The sequence below is a fragment of the Astatotilapia calliptera genome, chromosome 15, assembly GCF_964374335.1.
Source record: "Astatotilapia calliptera chromosome 15, fAstCal68.1, whole genome shotgun sequence".
Taxonomy (NCBI): Eukaryota; Metazoa; Chordata; class Actinopteri; order Cichliformes; family Cichlidae; genus Astatotilapia; species Astatotilapia calliptera.
In genome coordinates this window covers 40,172,824-40,197,586 of record NC_137436.1, presented here as the reverse complement: position 1 = coordinate 40,197,586, position 24,763 = coordinate 40,172,824, and the positions used below count along the sequence as shown (strand labels likewise).

The 24,763-nt window shown below is 40.9% G+C and overlaps 4 protein-coding genes across 4 annotated transcripts in view; 1 reads left to right on the top strand and 3 right to left on the bottom strand.

Moving 5' to 3' along the window:
• spata1 (spermatogenesis associated 1) overlaps positions 1 to 24,763 on the bottom strand; it is a 327,756-nt gene that overhangs the window by 11,964 nt on the left and 291,029 nt on the right. The window lies entirely within an intron of this gene.
• On the bottom strand, positions 2,610 to 11,916 carry LOC113006511 (deoxyribonuclease-2-alpha-like). Its single transcript, XM_026142527.2, has 7 exons — positions 11,686 to 11,916; positions 10,495 to 10,592; positions 10,255 to 10,417; positions 10,079 to 10,160; positions 9,831 to 9,989; positions 9,557 to 9,748; positions 2,610 to 3,322 (listed from the first exon to the last, which is right to left on the bottom strand). The coding sequence occupies exons 1-7, from the start codon at positions 11,701 to 11,703 to the stop codon at positions 2,949 to 2,951; spliced, it is 1,086 nt and encodes a 361-aa protein (XP_025998312.2). The 5' UTR covers positions 11,704 to 11,916; the 3' UTR covers positions 2,610 to 2,948.
• Positions 13,812 to 20,016, bottom strand: dnase2b (deoxyribonuclease II beta). The gene is made up of 6 exons (XM_026142350.2): positions 18,932 to 20,016; positions 18,645 to 18,819; positions 18,013 to 18,091; positions 16,996 to 17,157; positions 15,664 to 15,861; positions 13,812 to 15,092 (listed from the first exon to the last, which is right to left on the bottom strand). Exons 1-6 carry the CDS (start codon positions 19,036 to 19,038, stop codon positions 14,758 to 14,760), a joined length of 1,056 nt encoding a protein of 351 aa, XP_025998135.1. The 5' UTR covers positions 19,039 to 20,016; the 3' UTR covers positions 13,812 to 14,757.
• On the top strand, positions 21,024 to 24,758 carry uox (urate oxidase). The gene is made up of 8 exons (XM_026142989.2): positions 21,024 to 21,280; positions 21,735 to 21,947; positions 22,064 to 22,180; positions 22,330 to 22,408; positions 23,702 to 23,888; positions 24,002 to 24,125; positions 24,338 to 24,421; positions 24,503 to 24,758. Exons 1-8 carry the CDS (start codon positions 21,260 to 21,262, stop codon positions 24,575 to 24,577), a joined length of 900 nt encoding a protein of 299 aa, XP_025998774.1. The 5' UTR covers positions 21,024 to 21,259; the 3' UTR covers positions 24,578 to 24,758.

The following is a 24,763-nucleotide window of genomic DNA, read 5'->3' as shown; positions in this document are numbered from 1 at the left end:
GTAGGGAAATAGAGCAGAACCTAAACACAGCCGTTTTTTGCAATACCCCAGCTTTATGTAATGTTCTGTCATAAACCCTCCTGATACTCGTCCTCCGACTCCACCCAGCCTACACGCTCTCAATTTCACCTCTCCTGTGCACTGTCCATGGCTTTTTTTGACCCCAGTTATTCAAACCTCTAGTCCTATCATCTTCACTGTTAACACCCGTCTCTGTCTGGCTTCTACTGGCTATCACTCCTCTGCTCTCCAGAACATACCCCCACCTCTCCAGGCTTTCATCCATCTACTTCATACTCTCACTGCAGAACACAATGTCATCTGTGAGCATCACAGTCTACAGAGACTCCTGCCTGACCTCACCTGGCCATCCATCCATCCCCACTGCAAACAAGAAGATGCTCGGAGACGATCCCTGACGTAATCCAAACCCTTGCTTCAGAATCAGAATCAGAAAGGGTTTTATTGCCAAATGTTGAGCAGGTTTGCAACATTAGGAAATTGCTGCGGTGCACAGCAATGTGCACCGTTTCTCGGTGCTCCTCGGTGGTGCTCCACCGTTCCTCGGTGCTCCACTGTTCCTCGGTGTTCCTCATACAGTATCACACCAGATCATATGCTTTCTACAGATTCACAAAAACATCACATGGCTCTTTCTACACACTTCATCCTCAGCACTCTCAAACCAAACATTTAATCTGTAGCTCTCTGTCTCAACATGAAGCCATGCTGCTGTTCCTTCAAGAACTCTTTCTCGTATCTTCTGATATGGCTCATGATCTTTATACCTTTGTAGTTGCTACGTCTCCACACATCACTGTTGTTTCTTGGAAAGCTGTTATAAATGACTTGTTGACCTATAATCTGTCAACCATATCTCTTATGAATGATATCAAGTCATTTAGAGCCAGAAAAAAACCTTCCTTAAAGGAGTTGGAAGCTGTAATCAGTGTAATCTGTAATCTTTTTTATCCAGGTAAAAAGTCTCATTGAGATTAAAAATGTATTTTTTCAGGAGTGAACTGGCCAACAAGGCAGGAGAAGTCACAACATATATAAACTCACAATCCTGTAAAGACAATTTAAGTGGCTAAAAAAGACTGAATTGATTTTTTTTTGTTAGAGCAGGTAGAGGCTTAAAAATAAATAATAACATACTCTACTATGTTTTTCTGCTTCTTTAAATAAACCCATACATTTGAAAATTCATAGATAACAATAATTATATTTTAGCATCAGAAATATAATTTCAGTTAAAGATCTAGCTCATAGTTAATCATTACAGAAACATACAAATGTTTTTGTAATTACAAAAACTCTTAATTTAGGGAAGCTGTGGCATAAACCTTACATTAGGTGGGGGCACAAATAAGAACTGCTGCAAATGCCAGATATGGCTCGATGGCACACCAGTAAATGAGGGCATCTAAACTGAAAGCTCAAAACCGGTGAAATGACAGTGAAACTGTGCCTGTTCATATCAGTGATGAAGGTCTAACCATCACCTTCAGGACTAAAGGAGGAAGAGGAGGCTGTGATCATTTGACAGCTTAAATACAATTAAACAAAGCCAGAAAGAGACAACACGAGTTTATCTGCACCAGGAACCACAGAAGTGATCATTAACACATCAGCACATTTAATTTGAGTATTTTCTTTAGTGTTTCTCAGTGAAAACGAGTGAACACAAAGTTGCATTTATGAGGAATAATATTATATTTGTGATTCAACAAATACAATATTACAATATTTGTCCTACATCTTTAATCACCTGCCTAAAAATTGAGATTATACTATATGGATATAATAGCACAGTTTATAATAATTATAGTAATGTAGGTCTTTAAAATTAAGCATGATAGTGTGACATGTGGTGTGAACAGGAAGCTGTGGTGTGGGCAAGGACTGATCATGTTATTTTAAAAAGCCACTTCCTGGAGCGTTAACATTAAAAAAATGCAATTAAGACACTTTATGGTAAACTTCAGAAATAAGACCTTCCATTATTTTTGTCAGTTTTTGCACTGTTAAAAAAAGAAATGTTTTTCTTTTGTTTACCTCAGCTCCAATGACAAGGTGTTTTGCATTTAACACACCGCATCACAAAAATGAACAAGCTGGAAAGATTCTGGAAATTAATCTACAGGTGCAACATTTTGGTGCCACAGAAACAGCTGAAAGCTGAAAACCTGTTGCAAGCAGACGCTGCCAAAGAGGACAAGAACTGCATTTTTACATAGGAGGCGAGTGGAAGTTGCTCAGTGTCAAAAACCAAAAAATATAAATGAAAAAGTAGAAAATAGACATGCACAGACAAGCAAAGCCACAAACACCGTACTATCTGGCATTCCTCCTGTCCTTCCACTGGAACGTCAACATGCAGGGTTCAGGGTGTACAAAAGGCTTTTCAATGTGTGGAGCTGCAGCAAGAGCTTGGTTTGCACAGCTGGCAATAAGTTCCAAGTGAGCATTAAATCATTCACATTTAATTCATTTAGTTTGAAGTAACGGTGCACGGAGGACACTGCAGAGGACCCTGAGGTCGAAACTGTTTTTCTACCAGATACAGAAGTTTGTGTAATAAAATCAAGTTTTTAATAGTCCATCGATTTTTCTTAATAATGATAATGCCTTTATTTATATAGCACCTATCAAAACAAAGTTACAAAGCGCTTCACAGGACATGATAGGAAATAAAAACAAAACTTAATAAGAGATTAAAAAAATGAAACAACATGATCGAGACATTTAAAAACTCTGATTGCTGCATTTTGGTCCAGTCGTGCGAACAATGAAGGGACAAAAGCAGGCACTCTGTAACCATCTCTGGATTTCTTTTAGAAACAAACTGAACCTAAAGCTGCACGAGTCAAGACTGAACAGCTGAGCTGATGTGCTTATTTAAACGGAGGTTTTTATAATATTGGTCCAACACTCGGGTTGTTCCTTCACAGCTCTCGTCTACCAACAGAGCGTGGATCTTTACATGGTTCAAAACTGCGTATCAGTCCATAGAAAGCCATCCCAACTACTCTGTCATTAGTGCATATTGCTCCTCCACCTCTTTTCATCTGACTCTCCTCTCGGTTCATATCAGCGATGCAGATCCAGTCACCGTCTGCAGTCACGCACCACTTTGAGTGATCCACAGTATCACTGAAGGCCTCCCTGTTTGGAAGCTTTACTTCTTTCACGTTGTACACATGGTTAGGGATGCTTGAACTGCAGTTAGAAGGCAGACCGCGATTGTGGTGCATCTTTCCCCAGCTCTTAACATACAGATTCCCCCTAATGTTTTTTGTAACAAGACCAGAGTAAAGATCTGCAATAGTATGGAAAACAAAACAGGAAAACAACACTATTAAGAGTGCGCTCTGCCCGTACTGTGGAGAGTACAGTGTGTTTTACTGTCAATCTACAGGGTTGTGATGGCCAAACCCGTGGCCACACTCTAAAGTCGGTAACTTTTGTATTTTCATTCTTCATTTTGAACATAGTAATACATTTTAGTTTCCAATAACTTTATTGATTGGTTTGGATACATTTGTTCTATTTGTAAGCGCGCACATTTAGTTTACTTATGTATTCATACTACTTCATTTCTTTGCTTTCTGACTAACCTTTGTCTTTTTATTTTCTTACCTGCCATCATCACTGGGAGTTGCTGGACAAAAGATGGTAGCCAGGGTTTGAAACCATTAAATACAAGGGAAGATAATTGGACCACACCACCACTTCCTGCTGAAGGGGGGGAATGTGTGTTTTCTTTACTTTAAAAACAAAGTATTTGTATTTAATTAAATATTTGAGTTTAGGGTTTAATGGGGTTTTTGATTTTCTTCTTTAGTGTTTAGTTTATTAACAAACTAGATTGTACTGCATCGTTTGTGATTTATGATGGTGTTTTGTTTGTTACCCCTCATGTGTCACAATGGTCTGATCAGCCATTATATATACCCTTGTATGTCATTTCATGTTTAGGTCAATTATGTACGTTTGGGGCAGTCATTTGGTTTGTTAAGGTTGCAGTCGTTGCCTGAGTTCAGTTTTGTTTCTTTGACCTCTTTTATGAGCTCAACATTTATTAGTCTTGTAAATATAATTTTTGGGGGTTAAATAAATGGAAATTATATTTTTCTAATAATTCCTGGGCTCCTCCTGTTTTTCAACTCGGTCCATCACATGTGGTGTCAGAAGTGGGACCCTTCAGTCGAGGAGACAGGATTTTTTTTTGCATTTTTCTGCCCTTTTTCCTCCCCTGACAAACTTTTTGAGCCATGCAGAATGCTGTGCGCCCAAAGAGAGGAAATAAAATGGAGGCCAGAGAGGCCTTGCAGCAGCCAGAGAGGGAGAAGGAGATGGAAGAAGGAATTTCAGTTGTGGCTGGAGACACTGAAGGAGAGGATACCAGGGAGCCAACTCTCCTTGATATTGCTGGGATTCTTCAGGCTTTCATGGGACAACAGGAAGTTCGAGATAAAAAGCAGAGAGAGGATGCTATACTGCAAGAACAGCGTTTTAAGAGTTTGCAACACCAGTTTCGGCTTTTGCAAATGGAAGTGCAGGCCAGAACCACCCCACTTCCAGAGCCCACATCAACTGATCCAGAGTCTGTTGAAACTCCAGCCGATTATCAGACACAAGCAACATCTCAGCATGAGGGTTCTGGCTCAGCCTCCATATTAACAGGTCAGTCTGTGCATATTCATCATCCTAAACTGGAGAAACTAGCTGTTGAAGATGATGTTGAACATTTTCTGACCACTTTTGAGAGAATTGCAGCTGCTTGTCGTTGGCCAGAGTCAGACTGGATTTTTCACCTCATTCCTCTTCTCACTGGTAAGGCTCGAAGTGCCTATGTTAATATGGATGTGGACGATTCACTGCAATATGAGAAGGTAAAAGCTGCCATTTTGCAAAAATACGATATAAACCCAGAAACATACAGGCAAAGATTTCGCTGTCTTGAAGTTTTTGATGAGAGTCCCAAGGAACTGTATGCGAGACTGAAAGAACTTTATGAAAAATGGATTCAGCTGAAAAACAGAACTGTAAAAGAAGTTGGTGAAATTATCATCTTGGAGCAGTTTTTAAGAATGCTGTGTCCTGAGCTTCAGGTCTGGATTAAGGAGCATAATCCAAAGTCTGCTGCAGAGGCCGCCACCCTGGCTGATGTGTTTGTAGCTGCCCGAAGTAAGAGTCAGCCATGGAGCAACAGTGCATGGAAGGCTGCCAGAGATTCACGTCGGTCGCAACCCCCTCAGCATCCTCAGAGGTCAGCGACGGGTGTGGGTAAGCCCTTTACAAGGGAAACGCAGCCTCTGAATACCTCGAAGCCAGGTAAAAGGCCACCAGTGTGCTACCTTTGTGGACAGGAAGGTCACACTAAGCCCATGTGTCCTAATAATCAAAGCAAATTATCTCAGATGTGTTTTGTGCCTCACCGGAATGTGGATATTAAATCTGAGAGAAAGCAGTCAAATAAAATCACCACAGTTAAGATTAATGGACAAGAAATTAATGCTTTAATAGACACTGGCAGCACACAGACTCTGGTACACAGGAAATATGTGTCAAAAGACTACACATGCCCCTCTGAAACCATATCAGTTTGCTGTATACATGGTGATGAAAGACCATACCCTACTGCTGATCTGTTTATTGAAGTGCAGGGGACACCCTATCTGTTAAAGGTTGGTGTAGCTGATAATCTGCCCTATCCTGTAGTTCTTGGGGAGGATCTGCCAGTCATCTATGATTTGTTGAGAGAAGTGCAAGAGTGCAATGTTGCTATAACAAGGGCTCAAACTAAAAATCAGGATGAGCATCATGCAACCCTCAGTGCTTTACCCTTCTTTGAGGCTGAACTAGAGACAGATCCCGGGAAGTCTCGGAAGCCACGCAGTCAAAGAAGACGTGAAAAATTTCAACACACTGTTGGAAAGACATCAGTTCAGGCTGCTCCAGATATGCCTTTAGGTTTTTCAGTACCTACGAACATCAGACAAATGCAGCAGGCTGATCCAACTTTGTCTGCCATGTTGCTGAGGGCTAAGGAAAAGGACTCTGTTGAATCTGACACAAATAAAGAGCTGTACATTCTGCAAGATGGCATTTTATACCACCAGCACGGCCAGGTTAAACAGTTAGTGGTCCCTAAAGTAGCCCGTGAAACAGTGCTTACTTTGGGGCACTCCATTCCCTGGGCTGGCCACCTGGGGAAGCATAAGACCACCGCTCGCATCAAGCGATACTTTTTCTGGCCTGGTTTACGCTCAGATGTTGCTATGTTTTGCAGGAGTTGTCCTCAATGTCAGAAGACTTCAATTAGAGTCCCCACCAAAGCACCACTCCAACCTCTCCCAATCATTGGTATACCATTTCAGCGTCTTGGCATGGACGTAGTTGGTCCTGTAGAAAAAAGTAAATCTGGAAATCGCTTTATGCTAGTCATTACAGACTATGCTACGAGGTATCCTGAAGTCTTTCCATTAAAAACTGTTAAAGCAAAAACTGTAGCTTCCTCATTGATTCAACTGTTCTCAAGGGTTGGATTCCCACAGGAGATTTTAACTGACCAGGGCACTAATTTTATGTCCACACTGTTGAAAGAGGTCTATAAGCTGTTAGGTATCAGGAGTATGCGGACAACCCCTTATCACCCACAGACAGATGGACTGACGGAGCGCTTCAACCAAACTCTCAAACAAATGCTCCGAAAGTTTGTCAATGATACAGGGTCTGATTGGGACCAGTGGCTGCCATACCTCCTTTTTGCCTACAGGGAAGTTCCTCAAGCCTCCACTGGCTTCTCCCCATTTGAGCTTCTTTATGGCCATGAGGTGAGAGGCCCATTGACCCTGCTAAAGGACTCATGGGAGGGAGAGCAAGGTAAAGAGGAATCGGTCAATGTTATTTCATATGTCATTCATATGAGAGAAAAGCTTCAGCAGATGAGTGAACTGGCTCAGAGTCATATGGAAGCTGCTCAGAGGCAACAAAAGACTTTGTTTGATAAAAAAGCTCGCCACAGGAGTTTTGTCCCTGGCCAGAAGGTTTTGGTAATGTTGCCAACTTCTGACAGCAAGTTGCTGGCAAAGTGGCAGGGACCCTTTGAAGTACAGAAGAAACTTGGACCTACTACCTACAAAGTTTCTACACCAGGTCTTCAGCGAGGGAATAGAGTGCTCCATGTTAACCTTCTTAAGGAATGGATTCCACGCACTGAGAATAAAACAGAGGGTTTGCTTATTCACAGCGTGGATGAGGAGGAAGAAGTTAATGACTACTTGCCTTCAGTAACAGTCTCTGTCCTGGACCTGAGCCATCTCACCAGTGAGCAACAGTCTCAGGTAACACCTCTGATTAATTCAGACATATTTCAAAAGTACCCAGGTCGCACGAGTCTGGTGGAGCATGACATTGTTTTAAAACCTGATGCAGCTGTGAAGCGTATGAGTTACAGGATACCGGAACGCTTCCTGGTGGAGTTAAAGGAGGAGGTGGACCTCATGCTGTCTCTGGGAATCATCCAACCTTCAACAAGTGAGTGGTGCAACCCTGTTGTGTTGGCTCCGAAAAAGGATAGCTCGATACGTTTTTGCATCGACTTCAGGTATCTCAATTCCATATCAAAATTTGACTCTTACCCGATGCCACGCATTGACGATCTCATTGAGCGTTTGGGGAAGGCAAAATATCTAACGACCATTGATCTCTCCAAGGGATACTGGCAAGTACCTCTCACTAAACGGTCTCAAGAGTTGACAGCATTCCGTACTCCGTGGGGATTGTTCGAGTTCACAGTCTTACCATTTGGTCTGCATGGGGCCCCAGCAACATTTCAAAGGCTAATGGATAAGGTACTCTGTGGGCTCTCAGCATTCACTTGTGCGTACCTTGATGATGTTGTTGTTTTCAGTGGAACTTGGGAAGAGCATGTGGATCACCTAAGGATCGTGCTGGATCGGCTGTGTTCCGCAGGCCTTACCATCAATCCAGCAAAGTGTGCTCTTGCTAGGACTGAAGTCCAGTACCTCGGGTTTACTGTTGGAGGTGGGACAATTAAACCACAGGTTGACAAAATTAATGCAATTGCATCATGTCCTCTTCCACAAACCAGGAAACAGCTGCGATCCTTCCTCGGCATGGCTGCGTTCTACAACAGATTCATTCCCAACTTCTCAGCTAGAGCAGCCCCACTGACGGACAGGATTGGCTCAAAATGTCCCAATAAGATTCGGTGGACAGCTGAAGCTGTTGCAGCTTTCAAAGACCTTCGCCAGTCCCTGAGTAAGGACCCCGTTCTGCACTCACCAGATTTCACAAAAGACTTTACATTGCAGACTGATGCTTCTGAAAGGGGTTTGGGAGCAGTGCTTCTGCAGGGACCACCAGAGGATCGACATCCTGTCGCCTACATCAGCCGTAAGCTGCTACCAAGGGAGAGCCGCTACGCAACGGTTGAGAAGGAAACCTTGGCCATTAAATGGGCACTTGACTCTTTCAAGTATTATTTGCTGGGAAGAGAATTCATCCTTCAAACTGACCACAAAGCCCTGCAGTGGCTGGTGAGAATGAAAGACACTAATGGGAGAATCACCAGGTGGTATCTGGCTATGCAGCCATACCGGTTTAAGATTCACTATATCCCTGGTAAAGACAACACCATTGCTGATTACCTCTCTCGCTGCCTGATGGAAGATCCAGAAGTGGGGGGGTGTGTGATGGCCAAACCCGTGGCCACACTCTAAAGTCGGTAACTTTTGTATTTTCATTCTTCATTTTGAACATAGTAATACATTTTAGTTTCCAATAACTTTATTGATTGGTTTGGATACATTTGTTCTATTTGTAAGCGCGCACATTTAGTTTACTTATGTATTCATACTACTTCATTTCTTTGCTTTCTGACTAACCTTTGTCTTTTTATTTTCTTACCTGCCATCATCACTGGGAGTTGCTGGACAAAAGATGGTAGCCAGGGTTTGAAACCATTAAATACAAGGGAAGATAATTGGACCACACCACCACTTCCTGCTGAAGGGGGGGAATGTGTGTTTTCTTTACTTTAAAAACAAAGTATTTGTATTTAATTAAATATTTGAGTTTAGGGTTTAATGGGGTTTTTGATTTTCTTCTTTAGTGTTTAGTTTATTAACAAACTAGATTGTACTGCATCGTTTGTGATTTATGATGGTGTTTTGTTTGTTACCCCTCATGTGTCACAATGGTCTGATCAGCCATTATATATACCCTTGTATGTCATTTCATGTTTAGGTCAATTATGTACGTTTGGGGCAGTCATTTGGTTTGTTAAGGTTGCAGTCGTTGCCTGAGTTCAGTTTTGTTTCTTTGACCTCTTTTATGAGCTCAACATTTATTAGTCTTGTAAATATAATTTTTGGGGGTTAAATAAATGGAAATTATATTTTTCTAATAATTCCTGGGCTCCTCCTGTTTTTCAACTCGGTCCATCACAAGGGTCTTATGTTTGTGATCAATACAACATGAATTCATCCCTCCTGAAATATGTCTTCTTTCTGAAAACACTTACCATCACCAAAGCGTGTGTATTTTGCAAAGCTGATGAAGTTACGACCGCGTGAAGAAGTCAGCGTCGCCTGACTAAACCAGGGTTCCTTTTTCGGGTAGCAGTCTCGCTGTGCCACACACCGCAGCTCATTGTGAAAGGTTGTTGGGATTTCAGAGTCATACGAATAAGCATGGATGTACTTGAGCTGCACTCCTAAGAATTCAGATACAAGTTGTTAAAGTGCACTTTCACTAGTTCTACGAAACTGATTTGAGCTGTTTACCTGTTGACATACCTATTTCTTTGAACTGCTTATATGGGTAAGTCACGCACATAAATGCTTGAGCGTTTGCATTTCCATTATCAGGCCAGAAGGCTTTACTGCGATATACTGGAAATTTGGGTGTACTGTGTGAAAGCCAAACTCCAGACGTTTTGTCCAACAACACAACTCCTGTAGAAAGTCAGAAACACAAACTGAGCTTTGCTACATTTGGGTCTTTCAGACAGAGGACGCGTCAGCTGAGACAATGTTGTGCCCACCTTTACTGTGACCAAACGATGGAGGAGCAACATACGGCTTTGGAGGCTGGTCGCTGTAGAGCATGTATCCAAAGCCTTCGATCTGGATAGACGAGCAACACCACAACAACTCTGAAATGGTATTCAGATTATTCACTGTGCCATGCTAGTGAGACATATATCCTATAATACCTCACCTTTCTGTCATAGAAGTCAAAAAGAGGTCTCAGGGTGTTTGCGAGAGTGCCAGAATCACTGTTGATGTTCTGTTGGCTGAGTATCCATCCGTTGGTGCTCTCATCCATGTAAAAGTATGACAATCCAAGTTTATCCTCATTGGGACGCTTGTACAAAATATACCTAAAGAATGTAGATGAAGATGTTTTCTTATGCATTTACATTAAACCCATTGGCAGAAATTCAAAATGTCTACAAACCAGTCAACTTCGTCTCCTCTGTCATTCCTGCATTTTACCGCTGAGTCACACCCCTGAAAAAGGATCCCAACACTCAAGAGGAATCCCATCACACTGGTCTGAAACAGTCAAACATAACCGTTGCTAGAACCACAAAAACAGGAGGCTGTCTGCATTCAACAACACCGTCACAAAGCAGAAGGTCTTTAATACAGTGTAACACAATTAAAGCCACCAGTGAACCTGCAGCTTCTGTTTAAACACTGATGAACTTTATCTGACTGACATAAACTTATGTCAGTTACGTCTTTACTTCTGCAAACCCTGCGAGCTACTTTAGACAGACGACTTAAGTTGCACCACTTACCACACATGTAACACGTCTCTGCTCACATCATTTACCAAACACAGCCTCCCAGCGTGGCAGCCTATGAAGTTACAAATTTTCCGTTTCTCCTTCTGACATTTCTGCCCCCCCAACACGCTTTAGTTTATAAAATGGTGAAAGATGTATCAGTTCATCACAGCGGCAATACAACTCAAGATCTACCTCAATCATTCAGTTTCGAGTAACACAATATAGACTCTAAACATCTCTAAATATGAACAGGGTTTACAGTCTTATCTGGAAAACTTGTCATCACGTGACCTAATCTGTGTTTGTTTTATGAACGCTGCATTATCAGGTTTTCTGTTGTGATCCCACACATCCTCACTTTCTTATTGTAGCTATATGTTGGACGCTATAAGTAAAGATCCTTGATGTAAACAATCTGTAAGTGTGTAAGACTTCTGCATTTCTGTCAAGCCACTTCCTCAGCTTACAAGAGGTCAGTCGTCCACTACTGAAAAATATATTTGCAAGTCAAACACACCATGGACATTGTATTATAATGCCAATAATGCCAAATCATGCAGCAGTATAAAATAGTTTGTTGCATTTTATAATAGCATGCTTATTGGTGGGTGTAATCTAGGGTCATGATAAATGCATCAATACTAGTTTCATGTGGTAATATTCTGTTCACATTGTGTTTGATAAGCTATGACACACGGTACTCATGTACTGTGTTTTTATACACAGGATAACTATGCATTTACTTTGTGTTCAGCCTGTTTATGTAAATAGATCATCTCAGTATTATGCAACACACCCGGGTCAGTTGTTATTATTTGTAGAATATATTTTGAAATATGTAAACATTTACTTACATATCTACTTGTTTCCATTTTCCTTCTCAGTGAGCTTTAGATGTGTTTCACAAAGCTGCTTTGTCACATCTACTGCTAACTGAAACCGTCACCCATATCTGCATTCGATGTGTCAGCAACAACTTCCTTGTTGCTCAAAGCCGTCACCATAGATCTTCCTTTTTTGTTTTTTACAATGTTGCCATGCCTGTTTTGACCAGGTGACGCTGTCACGAGGCTTTGTGCCGTCTGAGCCCTGCATGTTCCAGTTTGACTTGCTTTTTGAAAGAATATATATGTGACTTTGTTTTTCTTATGTTTCTGAGAAAGTGTAGTCAATGTGAAACTGATGCATGGTTTAGCACAATCTCAATTACTGCAACCACATGGCAACATTTTAAGCATCCAGATCCTCAATCAGTTAACAAAATTGTTTGCTGCGCTCTTAGAACCAGTTTTCTCATGCACATAGTGTACATGTAGAAATATGTCAGAGTCAGGTGAAAAAGAAAGTTCAGTTCAAGTAAAAAACGGACTTAGACCCTTAGCTTGTCTTATCATTACATAAATACAATTTGAGATGAACAAGAACATTTTTTATTGAACTAAAACAAAACCAGAATTCGGAAACAGCGTGCAAAAAAAATAATTCTCCACCTTTACCAGCAATATGTTGACATAATCATTTTCTGTATGACTTTATCAGTCTTTCACGTCACTGTGGAGTCATTTTAACCCACTTTTCTTTACAACATTTCCTCAGTTCACTGAGGTTTGTGGGCATTTGTTGCACAGCTTTCTCAAAGTCACGCCACAGTATTTCAGTCAGGTTGACTGCCTGGATTGAGATTTGGCCACCGTGATTTATTTATTTATTTTTACACTCATTCTGTTCTTGATTTGCTGCTTTGAATATGGTTGTTGTCCTGTTGCATCACCCGATCTCAACCTAGTCCAAGCTGTCAGGCAGACGACCTCAGACCTTCATCGTCCACTCGGTGACTGGAAGAAGCCCAGATCCTGTCATCACCTGTCTACCTCCATGCTTGATAGGTGACATGATCTGTTTGTGCTGATATGCTATGTTTGGTTTTTGCCAAAAATGGCGCTGTGCATTATGGACAAACATGTCCACTTTGGCCTTGTCTGTCCAAAGGACACTGTTCTAGAAGTCTTGTGGTTTATTCAGAGGCAACATTGTAAAGCTAAGCTGTTCAGTTCAGAGAGAAAAGGCTTTTTCTTTTTCTAAGCAACAAAACGACTGAATGTATAACTTGTATTCATGGCTTGCTGAGCAAGCACGGCTTGTTTTCTAACTGTGCTGCCATGAACTTTAAAAATCTGCCATGGTAACCGAGGCCTGTAGAGCAGGAGATGTAGCTCACGAGTGTTTTGCAGTTTCTCTGCGCACTGAACAGTCTGACCTTGGGGTGAATTTGCTTCGATATCCACTGTTGGGAAGATTGTCAGCTGTCTTAAACATTTTCCATTTTCTCACTGTATAATTTCTCATATCTCTTCCCAGATTGATGAGCAGAAACATTTGCTTCTCTATCATTGCTGATGTTTTCTTTCTTGCCATTATGTTACCTGATCTTACCTTCTTAACTCCTATGAAAGCATTGAGAGCATACTGAGTTCTTCATTTGCTGTTTCTGCATTTTGACTTAGTTTTCTTCACCTTTGTTCATTTGACACTGTATTAACTTAATTTTAAGACCTGCTGAGGACCAGATGTGTTTTTTAAATATGCCCCTGATAAACAAAAGCTTGTTGTTGAAAGAGGCTGTACTCTCCTTTTCACACGACTGTCTATAATACATATTACTTATTGCACTTTACTGGATTTTAGTTGTACTCTTTCTTCTCTACTGCCTGCTCTAGTTTGCATGAGTAGTATCGAATTGTAGATAGTCGGAAAATCATTTGAATGAATTGTATGAGTCACCTGGTCTGGCCAGTAGGTGACACTATTTACCCCAAACACTAAACGCACACACAGTTACAGGCCAAGTGCCTCTTCAGTGGAAATAGAAACTGAACAAACATGATGATGACTACTCCAGAGGCACCAAATAAAACAAAATAAAATAAAATAGATTCCATTAGACTACATGTACCTCAGTCTCACTGAGCAGTAGACCAGATTTTAATGTTGTCAGTCTTTATTATGTTGCACATCATACTACAACATATGGTTCCATATATTTATTGCAGAACTTATAAAACGTAAAAACAACTTCAAATATGTAGCATCATAACACAAGTGCACACACTGTGCTAAAATAATATGAATACAAACACCCAAAGATTCAAAAGAAAATTACAAAACCTTTTATCTGTAGCACTAATAGTGTTATAGTTTCATCTCTGCTGGATGAAAGGAAGCGACATAGATCAATGATTTTGTCTCTTGCTCCTTTTGTAAAAGGAGCAAGACATTGTGCAGACATTGTGCAGACATGGTTGTTTAAACACACAGCCGCTGACATCTCCTGAAACAATGTGCGGCTGTGATCTACAGTCTTACTAACCTTATTTCTGTTTTGTTTTATTGAATTGAAAGTATTATTTTTTTAAATCTATTTATACTTGTGGGCTGCTGGTTCCATACAGCTGCTTTAACTCAAACAAAGGTGGATAACTAAGTGTATCCACCACATAATTAACATGCAGTCACTGCTATTTTTCAAAAGCTTATTCACCAGTTTAAATTGTAAATACATTATTATTGGTGGCAGCAGATGGCCCCGCCCCTCCCTGAGCCTGGTTCTGCTGGAGGTTTCTTCCTGTTAAAAGGGAGTTTTTCCTTCCCACTGTCGCCAAAGTGCTTGATCATAAGGTGTCATATGATTGTTGTATGTATTGTTGTAGGGTCGACCTTACAATATAAAGCACCTTCGGGTGACTGTTGTTGTGATTTGGAGCTGTATATATAAAACTGAATTCAATTATACACATACATTATTATATGTGAGTCTCTATGTTACTTCTACATAGCAGTCAACCCTGGAGACAGAATCATCGTGTCTCGCTCTGCCACTGTCAGCCAGTGTCACACTGATTCTTAATCACTTTGCTTTTCCTTCTCAATTAGCACTGAATGTACCAATCCACCACCTGCCTGAAGGCCTTATAAATCAAAGGGTTGGAGGAACAGATCAGACCGCCACCTCGCCACAGCTGGCCCATCTCTCTGTTCAGGTCTCCCAGGCAGGTCACCTGGTCCTCATAAAGTCGTGACACGCACCACTTTGAGTGGTCGTAGTGCGAATAAAACAGGATTGATCTGGGAAGCTGGATTTTCTTAATGTTCATGGTGTGTTTGGCCAGTGAGCAGTTGGAGGGCAGGTCGTGACCTTGTCTCTGCCAGGACTCCACTAAAAGGTCGGCGCCCAGTTCCTGAGCCACCCAGCCTGTGTAGATATCTGAATGAAAGCCAACAGAAAAACATGTCAGGTACTAGAGTAGTCTGTACTCGAATCATTGTGCTAAATGAAACGTATAATGTTTTTATACCATTAAATAGCATTTTTCAAGTTGTTTTGGCAATTTGCCAAATGATATGAGAATAAAGGAAATGCAAACGTGATAAGCTCACACTTCCTTTTGCATTATGTATGATTATGGTAAAATAAATACATTGTGAGCTCTGTGTTGTTTTCATGCATAAATAAACCTTTGTGTGGATAATTATTCTCTCTAAATAATAAAAATATACATATACACAAACTGAGAAACAAAATACTGCATGTAACTAAGATCCAAAAGTCAAAGCAGCTGTGAGTATACTTTGAAAGCCCCGGCTGGGACGTGATAATGCACGTCACTGTGCAGCGACGATAGCGTGTCTGCGCCTGATAATCAGTGACTGTGGTCGACGAGTGAAATGTGCAAACATGGCAGCAGGCTACAGGAAAGAAGTCTGCTCTTCTAAAATGTACACGATGAGCAAGTAAATGCCTAAAAGTTTAAAAAAGGGCATGCGGGGTATCTTACCATCCACAAAGTTTTCAGATTTAGCAAAACTGACAAACTTTTCCCCTCCAGCTGAAAAAAGCTGCTCCATTCTCTTATTGGAGGACAGCTGTGGTTTGGAGTCCGCACATAACTGGGCCAGCTGTGGCAGGTCAGCCGAGAATGCAGCAGGAACAGAGCAGTTATAGAAACGTGGGTAAAGGTAGACCAACTGCTTTGCTGGAGATTGAAGAGGAGAGAAATAAGAGATGATGTATATTAGATGGTCGTATAGCGAGAGTATTCCTTACAGCCGCAATGAGCATTTACGATAATGACACTGATGTTGATTCTTTACTGTTAGTCTCATCAAGTTTATTAATTAAATTCTTGGCAAATATCGAATTTTCGCATTCAAGGCTTTTTATATAGCAGATATTACATTTAGCTAAATTAAATGTCCTCCAGTCTTTCTTTGTAAGCACTTTGTTGACACATTAACTTGGTAAAATGTGAAAAAATTGATTATTAATAAAAAACATAGTAATTCAAATAAAATACTATTATAGTGAAACTGTTATGATCACCACAGAAACACAGAATAATTCCGAGTAGCTGAACACGTGTGAGGAAATCCCCTAAAGTTTCCCTCAGACACGCTTCGTAGCAAAAACAATTTCACAGGTTCATTATAATACTTGTGTGCAATGTGGGGTTTCCAAACAAAAGAAACAAATCACCTTATTAATAACCTTAAAATTTCATTTTACACATTTGCTCAGTGAGAAATCCAGAAAAAAGCAGAGCAGCATAAAAACTCCAAATAATTTAAAACTCTGCGCACATTTAAAATGATTTTTGAATCTTTATGTACCGTTAAATGGGGAGACGTGTATAAAACTGCCTGTAATTCAACAATTGAACAAACAGTTCATCACCTTGAATTAAAGCTGAAAGTCTGGATTTCACATCTTGATTCAAATTACATCGTGATCGTGAACGGAGGCAAAATTACAAAAATTCTCTTATTGTCCAGATGTTTAACTGTGTGTATGCATGTAAAAGAAAAAAGCTGATGATTGCTTTGCATTAAACCAGGGGTGCTGAATATAAGGCTCGGGGTCCAGAATCGGCCCAGCCGAGTCCGGCCCACCATTAGGCTGTGGAAAATGTGAAGGAGTGCATAATTTTGAACATTTACCAGGATTTTACAGTATTTCCTGTTGGTAAAGAATCTCCCTCATTCATACGACACCAAAGTAATTAAGTAATAGATCAACTATTAAAAGGTTTTTTTTTACATATTTGTAGGTTTTTTTCAGTGGGTTCACAGAAAAAAAGGAGATTTTCGCTCTGTGCTTCATGAGAGCTCACCTATATGAAGAAACTGTTGGTACTGGTAGGTCACACACAGTGCAGTCTGGCCATTGACTTTGCCAGACGACGGGTATAGGTACCCTTTCTCGGGGAAGGAAGGGAAATGGGGAATGCTGTGCGACAACCAGAAACCTTGAGCGCGGTCAAAGAGCAGTGCTCCTGCAGGACACACACAAACATACGAAAGTTGGAATGATTACACACAGATACATGCGAACCAGCACGCAGATGCAGAAAGATTTGTTGTGTGTTGTGTTGCTGATAAGAGTCAAATGTGCAGTTGGAGCTATCGGACAGATGGTCTTTGCCCGTGTCCTCCCCCTACAACACCCTATTGCAGGCAGAGGAAACCTAAACCCTATTGATTTTTTCTTTTTCCAAAGCTTGACTAGCAGTCTGGAAATGCATCTGCCGGTAACTGTCACAGACACAAAAAATGCTGTAACTTGCACTGTTGCATGGGGAATAGTTGTGCACTTGTACATGTAACATAGTGTGGCTACATATATACACAATAACTACCTTCAGGGATAGCTCAGTAGGTAAAGTGGTCGCCCCATGATCGGAAGGTCGGCGGTTCGAATCCACTTAACGGCTACCCTGAGGTACCCCTGAGCAAGGTACCGTCCCTACACACTGCTCCCCGGGCGCCTGCTTAGTGGGCTGCCCACTGCTTCACTGAGTGAATGGGTCAAATGCAGAGAAAAACAAGTAATTTCCCCATGGGGATCAATAAAGTATCCATTATTATTATTATTATTATTATTATTATTATTATTAAAGGTGGAAAATGTAAAACAGACTTTCCTGGACATTCCACCTTTACTTTGCACATGTGTCAACAGAGTGAAGAAAAACTATGGCAGTCATAGCGCTGCTATATTTTCTGCTGACAGTGAAAACTCTGGGAATAAAACCTGATCAATCTTGTTGCGTGGTCACAATAATGAATAAAAGTCTTGAGATGAAAAGAAGAGGAAAGAAGCAGATTTCTTCCTGCCGACTGTACCGTACCTTTAGTGTGTCCATATTTTTGAATGTATTTCAGGTCTGGTGGGGCGTCGTTATAGAGTGCATACACTGAGGTGTTTGACTGCCAAAAGACCCCCAAAACAACAACATTTGTTATTTTATACAAGTGAAAGTTATTTATGCAAGTTCTTTTATACAAGAAGAATAATTGAGAGGTGACATTAGGGACGCCCTGCAAAACCAAAATGCTTATTACACCTTATTACACTTTGGCTTACGTTAATGGCAAATGGAATAAGGGACCAACTGAAAGAACAAAGAAGAAGAAGAAGAATGCCACAATAACCAGCTAATGGCTTCATTCTTATAGCAAAGATATTTCAGAGAAATGTTTGTTTTCTGTCTGCCTGGGGAAACTGAACTAAATATTTCCCTGACACCTAGTTTATTTGTCCTGATTACTTTAAGATCTTACATAAACTCCAGACTTACATACACTCCAAACTGGTAGTTTGTGTTGTTTCTGACTGTTCAGTGTCAACTCAGTTCCTCATATTAAATAAAAGAGTTCCTACTCAGCAAACTGGCACGAGCATTATCTCTGATAATTCCCATTAACAAACTAAAGTCTCACTCATCATATAAAAACCCACAAAAAGACGGAATAATCTCACCTTGTACTCTTTTCCCATGTAAAGCTGGTTCAGTGTGTTTGTTATGGCTCCTTGGCTGGAGTTAATCGTGTATTTACTCATTTCCCAGCCTTCTTTTGATGAATCCAAGTACATGTACTCCACCCCACTGCCGATGTCATCGATTCTGTATTTAGGCAGTTTGTAGACGATAAACCTTAGAAGGAAAGAGACAGAAAACCACGTGTCTTTTCTTGGGAAAATTGAAGGAATTAATCATCAGTATGAATATGGAGGCATTAATATTTAAAAATATCATATTAACTCACCAATCGACTGCCTCGCCTTCTTCATTTCTACATGAAATGTCAGCACCACAAACTGTGCAACACAAAAGCACAAAAATCTGTGAGGATAAACTAAAGCGTGAGATCATCCTGAGTGACTCCTGCAGCTGAAGTCAACACGGCAGCGACTGACGAAAGGGAAATCTGAAATCTGCTGCTTTCTGATTGTGAAACCAGCACATCTGCTTTTAGATGCAAAAATGGGAAGTCATAAGATGTTGTCACATGACGGGAAAATACTGAAATGACTCTGTCAGCAATTAAATGTTTCAGAATGTTTATAGATTTTTATTTTTTGCCAACCTTGACAGATCAGCTACTTTACTTGTCCTCGTATTATTTATATATGTACTGTATGTTAATGTTTTTTGTGTTGCTGATTTTTAATTATGCAAACACCTGATTACTGTACTGGTCAGGTCTTAATTTTACAATGAAACCACATGTTGACTGTAAAAGGGGAAACGTCTCTTTGGTAAAACAACTCATAGTTGAAGTCTGACAAAGTCACATCTCTGAGCTCCTTTTTGTAATGTTTATAAGCCAAACTGGATTTCATAAGCTCATCCAGTTTATTGTTGAGGAAACTCTTTAAACATAGTCTTGGTAGCCGGGGATCGGTCTGCCAGGTGCTCCGCTCCTGGACGCCGCCCGGCACACAATGTACCTGACCCCTACGATGCCTCCTGCGGGTGGTGGGCCTGCAGGAAGAAGGACCCATGTCCCTTTTTAGGGACTAAGTCCTGGCCACCAGACGCTCGCTCTCGGGCACCTTCCCTGGGCCTGGCTCCAGGGCAGGGTCCTGGTAACCCTAGGCGGGGTGAAGTGTTCTTCTCATAGGGGTCTTCTGAATCACTCTTTGTCTGGTCCCTCACCCAGGACCAATTTGCCATGGCAGACCCTACCAGGGAGCAGAAGCCCGTGGACAACATAGCCCCTGGGATTCCTGGGACACACAAACCCCTCCACTACGATAAGGTAGCAATTCACAGGGGGGTCTGCAGCACCGGGAGGAGGCCCCGGGGCAGACCCAGGACACGCTGGAGAGATCATATCTCTCGGCTGGCCTGGGAACGCCTTGGTGTTCCCCCGGACAAGCTGGAGGAGGTGGCTGGGGGGAGGGCGGTCTGGGCTTCTCTGCTTAGGCTGCTGCTCCCACAACCTGGCCCCGGATAAGTGGAAGACGATGGATGGATGGATCTTTAAATATATTCAAACGGTGAAGCAACTAAAGCATGTAGGAATAAACAGAAGAACTATTTTCCTCCTTAATAACAAAACTATGTTAACGGGATCTTTAGTTCCTCAGTGGAAGCAGCTGACTGATCAGTCCTTTGCGCTGCGCACACGGTGCATAGAGCATCCTTCTATAAAGATATTCTTTTAAATTTAAAGCAAAGCACGTTCAGACAGAAAACATCCTGCATTAAAGTAACTGAATTTAAACTTTTAAACTTATCACTATTGTACATGTTGAGCTGAACCATCCAAACTTTCTTATTACTGAGGAAATGAAAAGACCCCTTCAAGGAGGCACAGATCTTGATACCAAGGCTGGTATTAGGTTTACTTCTAAATTACTTTTTCACTCTCCAACCCTACACGGGCAGGTTTGAAGAGCTTATTTCACTTAATTTCACTTAAAGGAAATCATCATTTAAAAACCTTATTTTTTATTTACTCTGATGATCTTTTTCTAATATTAAAATTTATGTGTGACATATGCAAAAGGAAGAAAAACAAAAAAAACAATATGCTGTCCACACAATATACAGCGCATTTGCGTAAAAACAAAAAAAGCATAATATAAATGTAATTCATAAAGGTGGAAACTCAAAACTGTTCTTTATATTTAGAAGAAAAAAGTTTATAGTCTTTATATGAGCATAGGGAGTGCAAACTACAGTGCTGTACAGACTCCTAATTTCAGATGTTTTTGCTTCATCTACTGCATCTCCGTTTATGTTTGCATGTGTTTCAATAAACCTGTTTCTTATTTTTCTGGCAAAATATAAAGAAATTAGGTGTCGGTCAAGATTGAACCTGACTGCAACAATGAATTCATGTGAAATGCACTCACATCTTTCTCTTTGTGGCTGTACATGTAAACAGTGTTTGTGCATGCCTCTGCATTTCTCTGAGTGGAATACAGTGCATCACACAGTACAAATAAAAGAGGTTAAACTTCAGCTTCCAATAGCCTGAGTGCAAAGTTAATGCCACCCTCTGTAGAAAGTCCTCCTCCTGTAGCAGGAGCCCCATTTACTGGAGACTGTTTGAAGGGCAGCAGGTAAAGAAGAGGAAGGCACCATGGCAAACGCTTCAGATCAGGTAACATTTCAGAAAGTTGTAGAAGGAAACAGTAAAACTTAAACGATAGAACATGACTAATGTTTCTGACGGTAGATTGATAGCACTGGAAATTATCTCAGGGTTCAGTGGCCACAGGGTCAAACCGTGATCTTTAAAGGTTAGTTTTTAAAACATTTCTAATTCCTCACAAAGTAAAAGTCTTTTTTTTATTTGATGTTGTAGTACTCGTGTACTTTCAGACAATATCTGATTTCAGGTTTTTTTAATTAATGTTGGAATACGGAGATATATTTAACAAGCTCCTGCAAATGCACACGAGAAACTTCACTGCAAACTATCCAAAGACAACATTTTAAAGGGATAAGAAATATTATATTTGTAGCTCTAAGATGACACTGTGGCACGAAACACCTCTACCACTGGAAACTGTTTAAGTGTGCCATCTTATTACAACTATTTCTCACACATGCAGAAAGTGGAGTTTGTGCGAACAGGTTACGGCAAGAAAACGGTGAAGGTGCTGGTCGTCCGGAGGCAGGGAAGACAGCATTCTATCATTGAGGTGAAGGCTGATGTGGAGCTCACGCTCAAGTCACGCAAAGATTATCTAACTGGAGACAACTCAGACATCATCCCTACTGACACCATTAAAAACACTGTCCACGGTTTGGCCAAGCTCAGAGGGGTGAGTCTAACACCGTTTTGAGGAACAGGGAAGACCTGTTATTGCTATTTCAACTGCTAAAATATTTGTTATTGAGGTCTTTTACAGCCTGTCAACCTGCTTGTTTCTCTGTCAAGATAAAGAACATCGAACAGTTTTCCCTGGATATCTGCAATCATTTCCTAACCTCTTTTAACCATGTGCTGAAGGCCAAAGTTTACATGGAGGAAGCTCCGTGGAGAAGGCTGGAGAAGGTAAAACACAGGACGGTGCAGCTTCACAAGAGTTGACCTTTTTAACAGCTATTTGAGCAGCAACATAAATCAAGCGCACATTAACCCGATCAAATGTTGCAGGTGATAATCCATCGTAAAACATGACCCTTGTCTTTTTTTTCTCTCAGAGTGGGGTAGAGCATGCTCATGCGTTTATATTCAGCCCAGAAGCTTACCGCTTCTGTGATGTTGAACAGACTATCGGTGGTAATCACACACTCTCACAAAAACACGCAAACAGTGTATTTGCTTACATGCTATCCAAGCTGTCATTGGACAGTGACGGACTGAATACACTCTGGTTTATTAACAGTATTAATAATAATTATTATTATATTAATTCAAGTTTTGTATTTTTTTTAATTTAGAATTTTTGTTTCCAGTTTAGTTTCCAAATTACTTTTGCTCCTTTTAGCAACGTTTTCATTGTTAGTTTTAATTATGATTATATGGAGGCAATTTGTCAGGAGACAAAATTAAAGCTTTTCAGAAGATCTTACACAAATACAGCACCGTTTAATCCCATGTCGTGATCCCAAGTCTCAATAAATAGCTGGACCAAAGTGTGGTTAGGCTGAATGTGTAAACACAGACAAGCACATTTCTGCTATATTTTTAAATTAGTTTTCTTAACATACAATTATTTAAGTTTTTAATTTTCTTCCAAAGGTATAGATTTTTATTTAGATTTCAGTTACTTTAGTTTTTAAGTTTAGTGTTACCCTAAGCTGGACAGATGACCAGTCCATCACCAGGGTTACAATAGTTTACAGCTAAACTTACGTGTGTGTTGTCATACTTTTGTCAGACAAAAACACCCCAACCAAGTAAGAGGTTCAAACCTGGAACCTTCTTGATGTGAGGTGACGGTGCTAATCACTGCACTATCATGACAGTTCAAACTACAGCAGGCGTGGGCAACTCCAGGCCTCGAGGGCCATTGTGTCCTTGCAGGTTTTAGGTTTTTTGAACCAACACAGCTGATTTAAATGGCTAAATTAGCTCCTCAACATGTCCTGAAGTTCTCCAGAGGCCTGGTAACGAACTAATCATGTGATTCAGGTGTGTTGACCCAGGGTGAGATTCTAAAACCTGCAGGACACCGGCCCTCGAGGCCTGGAGTTGCCCACGCCTGAACTACAGCATGTAGGTAGGCCAAGATCTGATCGCTGAGCTCTGTTCTGCTGAAGAGGGCGTTCTCCCTTTGCAGCCTCCACTTGCTCAGTAGCCGGCAAATACATGTGAAAAAACAAACAAACATCAGAGGTTAATGGCTGTCACAAATTACTTTGAGTCAAGTTTTAACTCTTGAAGCGTGTTTAGTAAATCAAAACGTACTATTTGACTTGTGGTGCAAATACTGTTAACAAAGGCAGCTAAAGCTATGACTAAGCCCTTGCACACTGTTGATCACAGGTTCATGATTAGCACCATTTTCATAAGTTGTTTGCCATGTTTCACATCACTCCACCCTCACGGGCTGATCTGTGCTCCACGCAGGCATCCCTGTGGTCCACAGTGGGGTGAAGAATATGAAGGTGCTGAAAACCACCCAGTCTGGTTTTGAAGGTTTCTACAGAGACCGCTTCACTACTCTGAAAGACGCCAAGGACAGGTTTTTCTGCACCTCTGTGTACTCGAGGTGGCGCTACAACAAGATCCAGGACACTGACTTTGACGCTGCTTGGTAACTGCCTGACTTACGAGCGTCAAGAAAGACCTCAGCTGACGTATACCAATATAGTTCAAAGTTCATAAATATAGTTCACATCTGAAGCTTTATATTCTTCATTCTTATAGGAAGACTGTGAAGGAGACGATTATTGAGAAGTTTGCTGGCCCCTATGATCGCGGGGAGTACTCGCCCTCAGTGCAGAAGACCCTGTATGAAACTCAGGTTCTAGTCCTGGATCGACTTCCTGAGGTACTTCCTTTAGATCGTGAAATCATCAAACTCAATCTTATCACTTTTTGAGATACATAAACTGTTTAGACAACTTCACAGTTGAAATCTAACCAACTCTGAGTCCTAAAAAAGGACAAACATGCAAATTACATCTCCACAGTTGTTGGAAATTGAATAAAAAGCTACATACTGTATATAACAGGCATGCTAAAGTACACATTTTCTTTTAGGTGGATGAAATAGAGATCATCATGCCCAATGAGCATTACTTCACCATAGACATGACAAGAATGGGTATTGTCAACAATGATGAAGTAAGTTCTGTTCTCACAAATGACCCTTCATATTCTTTAAATGATCGGGTTGTGGACATTAGTATCTTTTTCCCATCACAGGTACTCCTTCCTCTGGATAATCCCTCAGGGAACATAACGGGGACAGTACGCAGGAAGCAGCGAGCACGGCTCTAACGGCGCCCACAGAAAGAAGGCCCTGCTGGGATTTAAACAATCCGAGTGGGCCGTTTAACAGAAAGATCCATCTGAATTAACCTTTCAAACAAATATTCCAACAACAGCAAGTTAATATTTGTAGCCTGACTAAAGCTCGTGATGATGTGATGTGAACCCAAATAAAATGAAACTAAAGACAGCGGC